General features: G+C 41.7%; 1 protein-coding gene across 2 annotated transcripts in view; it reads left to right on the top strand.

Annotated features, from left to right (window-relative positions):
- The window catches only part of tmem106a (transmembrane protein 106A), a 16,222-nt gene continuing 10,576 nt past the window's right edge, over positions 1 to 5,646 (top strand). Inside the window, exons 1-3 of one of the 2 annotated variants that reach the window (XM_046069859.1) lie at positions 1 to 132; positions 1,647 to 1,830; positions 2,125 to 2,188. In XM_046069859.1, coding sequence (XP_045925815.1) covers positions 1,665 to 1,830; positions 2,125 to 2,188 — 230 coding nt within the window. In that variant the 5' untranslated portion in view covers positions 1 to 132; positions 1,647 to 1,664. Of the gene's footprint in view, positions 133 to 253; positions 422 to 1,646; positions 1,831 to 2,124; positions 2,189 to 5,646 lie in introns of those variants that run through there. The other variant, XM_046069858.1, reaches the window with a different exon arrangement.

Below are 5,646 nucleotides of genomic sequence, written 5' to 3' on the forward strand. Positions count from 1 at the left end.
AGGGAACATGTACACAATGCCCAGCGGGTACAAGGTGTGGCAGTCAAGAGGGGCAAATAGGTTAACCCAGCCGTGGTATAATGGATTGAATATTTCAACGTCAAAATGCCGTAACGTCGACTTACATTTTGGGTTAGTTGCAGTTTATTTATTAGTTTATTGTGCGTGAATATGTGTCGCAATAAAGGAAGGAGCGTTTATCAAAAGCAGCACATGTGATCTGCACAGGGGCCGCCTTAAGTAACCTGTCATGGATGGAAAGAGGAAGTGTTCCTCCCCCTTGGTTTTGTTTTTGTAGACACTTAGGGTAGTTGGTCGACAGTCTCAATGTAGATTGTCAAAACATAACTTCCAAAGAAGCCAGCGGCGTAGCAGTTTAATCTTTATTTATTCGGAGTTTAAACCCGAGTCCCGTTGTGAGGTAAGTGCGCGTTTCACTCATCAGCTGGAGTAATGTAGAACATGTGAAGGTGTGGTGGGTAGCATGAGACCAACAACCGATTTCTAAACCGAAGTACCTTATGTGTGGTCTCAAATTTTAGTGATTTTTCTCTCGAAATTTAAAAGCACCATTTTATAAACTTATGTAAGTTAGTCCAAAATATTGTTAGAGGGGACAAAGGTCAGGTAGCCTGCTACAAGATAAAAACACTGCATTATAAATTATAGTGCGCGCATTGGAAACGTTACTTTGGTAAAGGTTTTACCACCAAAATGTTTTAGAAGTTTACTTATAAAGCAGCTCTTATATAAGTGTTATACTGTTATATTACTGGATTATGCGTTTTACTGTTTAACTAAATATAGGTTTACTGTTGGGTAGTTGAATTGATGACACTATATCATGTCTTCTAATATAATTATATGTTTTGTTCTTTAGTAAATGTACTTTCAACACTGCAGAATAATGGATTGTATTTTGACAAGTTAAAGAATTGTTTACACAGGCTAGTTTGTAAACTAAAGTACTTTCACTTTGAGAGTCACGAAATGGCTGGCCATTAATAGCCTGATTTTCAAGTTTTACAACAAGATAATTGCTTCTAATTGTGTCAAGCAGAAATTGTACTTAAAAACAAAGTGTCCACAATGCATACAAGGCTGACACTTTCTAGAAAATGAAGTGTACCAGGCATGTTAGGTATTTTTATGTTGACCTAACCTAACCAGTTTAGCGACATAAGGATATTTCTGAGCAAATGTTTTATTCTATTTCCTGCATAGATAGATAGACCATTACCAGAAAATACTGGTAGAAACCCTGCATATATCATCGTATCCAACAGGAGACTGTTAATATTGAAAGACCAGTCCAGGCCTTTTGTACAAAGGAAAATCCAAGACATTACATTACTTTTCTTCCTTTCTTTGTGAAATGTAGCAGTCATCACACAATCATGCCTGAAACTGAGTATTGCAGGGTTTTACTAAGTTGCAAAAAAACATGAAATAATGTCACTAGGAGTGTTTTTTGTCACTCCCACTCTGTGGACTGCTCACATGCTGACATGAACGGCAAGAACATACTGGCCATTTAAAGGTTTTTAAAAGTCACTGCACAATACCATTAGTCATAGGTGAACTTGATGAGTGTGAGTTTTAGATGGAGATTTCAGTCATTTTGGTCTCTTGTTTTTCTTCTTTAGAGTGGGCTTGTAAGTATCATGGTTAAACCAGGGAAAAACAGCCAAACCACAGAGGGACCTGATCTGACAAAAGGGGCAGAGAAGGTGAACATACTGAGACAATTCCATCAATATGGTACCATGAGTGAAAACTTAACAGGAGGCGCCTGCCCCACATGTCGTGGCACCGGTCGAATTCCCAGAGGTTGGTTTTGCTAACATGAAAAAACAGTTCTTAAATGTATTATTACCATTCTGACTGTATTTTAGGCATCTTTAGAACCTCAACAAAATCAGCTAACTGAGGTGTTGAACTATTCCTCATCCTCAAATAACGGTTTTGTTTCACATTCGACAACTAAGGGAACTAAGTAAAATTGAAAGACACAAATGCATATCTGCAGCTGACTCTGTTTAGCCACAGTTATTCCACTTTCACATCATTTTTGTGGTCTGAAAAAAATGTAATTATGTCCATCTGTCTTTTCTGTTTTAACAGACCATGCAGACCAGCTAGTTGCTGTAATACCATGTAATGATGTAAGGCTGAAACCCAGACGCACGTAAGGGATGTGTGTGTGTGTGTGTGTGCCTTTATACACTGCTCAAAAAAAAAGGGAACACTTAAACAACACAATGTAACTCCAAGTCAATCACACTCCTGTGAAATCAAACTGTCCACCTAGGAAGCAACACTGATTGACAATCAATTTCACATGCTGTTGTGCAAATGGAAAAGACAACAGGTGGAAATTATAGGCAATTAGCAAGACACCCCCAATAAAGGAGTGGTTCTGCACGTGGTGACCACAGACCACTTCTCAGTTCCTATGCTTCCTGGCTGATGTTTTGGTCACTTTTGAATGCTGGCGGTGCTTTCACTCTAGTGGTAGCATGAGACGGAGTCTACAACCCACACAAGTGGCTCAGACAGTGCAGCTCATCCAAGATGGCACATCAATGCGAGCTGTGGCAAGAAGGTTTGCTGTGTCTGTCAGCGTAGTGTCCAGAGCATGGAGGCGCTACCAGGAGACAGGCCAGTACATCAGGAGACGTGGAGGAGGCCGTAGGAGGGCAACAACCCAGCAGCAGGACCGCTACCTCCGCCTTTGTGCCAGGAGGAGCAGGAGGAGCACTGCCAGAGCCCTGCAAAATGACCTCCAGCAGGCCACAAATGTGCATGTGTCTGCTCAGACAGTCAGAAACAGACTCCATGAGGGTGGTATGAGGGCCCGACGTCCACAGGTGGGGGTTGTGCTTACAGCCCAACACCGTGCAGGATGTTTGGCATTTGCCAGAGAACACCAAGATTGGCAAATTCGCCACTGGCGCCCTGTGCTCTTCACAGATGAGAGCAGGTTCACACTGAGCACATGTGGCAGACGTGACAGAGTCCGGAGACGCCGTGGAGAACGTTCTGCTGCCTGCAACATCCTCCAGCATGACCGGTTTGGCGGTGGGTCAGTAATGGTGTGGGGTGGCATTTCTTTAGGGGGCCGCACAGCCCTCCATGTGCTCACCAGAGGTAGCCTGACTGCCATTAGGTACCGAGATGAGATCCTCAGACCCCTTGTGAGACCACATGGTAGTGCGGTTGGCCCTGGGTTCCTCCTAATGCGAGACAATGCTAGACCTCATGTGGCTGGAGTGTGTCAGCAGTTCCTGCAAGAGGAAGGCATTGATGCTATGGACCGGCCCGCCCGTTCCCCAGACCTGAATCCAATTGAGCACATCTGGGACATCATGTCTCGCTCCATCCACCAACGCCACGTTGCACCACAGATGCTTTAGTCCAGGTCTGGGAGGAGATCCCTCAGGAGACCATCCGCCACCTCATCAGGAGCATGCCCAGGCGTTGTAGGGAGGTCATACAGGCACGTGGAGGCCACACACACTACTGAGCCTCATTTTGACTTGTTTTATGGACATTACATCAAAGTTGGATCGGCCTGTAGTGTGGTTTTCTACTTTGATTTTGAGTGTGACTCCAAATCCAGACCTCCATGGGTTGATAACTTTGATTTCCATTGATAATTTGTGTGTGGGGGTTTTTGTTGTTTTTTTTTTTGTCAGCACATTCAACTATGTAAAGAAAGGAGTATTTAATGAGATTATTTCATTCATTCAGATCTAGGATGTGTTATTTTAGTGTTCCCTTTATTTTTGAGTAGTGTAATTTTACAAATACTCCAAAAGCACTAATGGTAATGTTTGACAATGTAAAAATGTTATATAGATTAAATAAGAGGCAATGGCTGATAAAAATGTGTCCTAATTCATAATACTTTTTGGAAATGTGTATTGCCGCTAATTGCAGTGTTTTGAATGAAATTAACGTTTTCTTAGATTTACATATTGAAAAAACTATAGTATCAAGGTAGAGTGTTAGACAAAGAATATATCATGATAACTAAAAAGGTCTGGTTTCTGTTGAATTAAAACTTTGTTGTTTAAATAACATCAATTTAGTAACAGGCTGCCTTCACGATGATTCAATCACCAACCTGTATTTTACTATTTAGATCCCATCAGCAGATGACATTAGTCAAACTAAAACTGTTAGAAAGTTTAAAAGAGACTTGACACACCTGCATCTGGAGATAATGAGTGGGCGGGGCATAGGCAGCTTTATTAGACCACCTGAGTGAATGCTTTTTAAATGTTGTAGCAGGTACCATGTAACCTCTTAACGTAGCAGATCAATATCCATGTTGCTCAAATGTGCAGAGAAAATGGAGCTATTCACAGGGGAATAAATTTAGAAATGTTGGTTATCTCTTTACAGTTGTCTTGAAAGGTCAAAGCAAGGGCACCAAATGAATGTAATAATGTCTGTTAAAACTGGGGTATTCAGGTAGTATTAAATAATTCTGTTTGCTAGGGATTTTATTTATAAATGTTGCTACTTAAAAGTTAAAATTATGAACTAAATGTGTGCAAAATATCTTCAGTGTATGAAAGAAAAAAAGCCCTAAAGGACTCCTGTATTCCTATCTCTGTTACACTATAAATGTAAGTATTCTCCTACAGTATCAATGTATTGTGAAATATTTTGTTTGGCTGTAAAAATGTTAACTGTTTCAGCTTCCTCAGAAAACAAATACATTTTTAAAAGCAAAGAAATCTTTAAAATTAAAATGTTTTGCTTACTGTGTAGTGTAAATGACGGTGGCCAAAGTTTGGTTGATGCTTCAAAACTTGTCCATCGTCAACCGCTTATTCTGTGTACAGGATCGTGGGGGGGCTGGAGCCAATCCCAGCTGCCATCGGGCGAAAGGCAGGGTACACCTTGGACAGGTCGCCAGTCCATCACAGGGCCACATGACAAGCAACCACTCAAGCCTAAGGACAATTTAGGGTCACCAATCAACCTAGTCTGCATGTCTTTGGACTGTGGGAGGAAGCCGGAGCACCCGGAGAGAACATGCAAACTCCATACAGAAGGGCTGGAACCCACAAACATCTTGCTGTGAGGCAGCAGTCCTAACCACTGCACCACCACGCCACCCTTCAAAACTTGTATCATTTCCTTTTAGTACAAATGGTAAAGTATGTTTTTATGGTGTACACTAAATGGGGAAAAATAAATACATACAGTATACTGGTACTGTGAGAGTGAGTATATACAGCTGTGGCGGCTGTGGCTCAGCAGGTTGCCCGTTAATCAGGAGGTTGGCGGTTCAATCCCTGGCTCCTCCAGGCTGCATGTTGAAGTGTCCTTGGGCAAGATACTGAATGTTTTTGTTTGAGCACTTAGGCTCTATGGGTGAATGGTGAATGCGAGGTAGCGTAAAAGCATTTGTGGTCAGAAGACTAGAAAGGCGCTATACAAATAAGAAGCATTTACGTAAAAGTAATGATTATCACAGACTCTAATAGCACTTAAAGCAGTGAGGAAACCCACATTTACTTGCCCGACTCATGAACACGTGAACCATCATGTTATTTTTTTACAATGAAGATCCAAGCCTGCACATAGAGGCTTTTCTTGGCCAGAGAGTCTTGACTGTATTGATGTGAC

The sequence above is a fragment of the Micropterus dolomieu genome, linkage group LG14 (genome assembly GCF_021292245.1).
Source record: "Micropterus dolomieu isolate WLL.071019.BEF.003 ecotype Adirondacks linkage group LG14, ASM2129224v1, whole genome shotgun sequence".
Lineage (NCBI taxonomy): Eukaryota > Metazoa > Chordata > Actinopteri > Centrarchiformes > Centrarchidae > Micropterus > Micropterus dolomieu.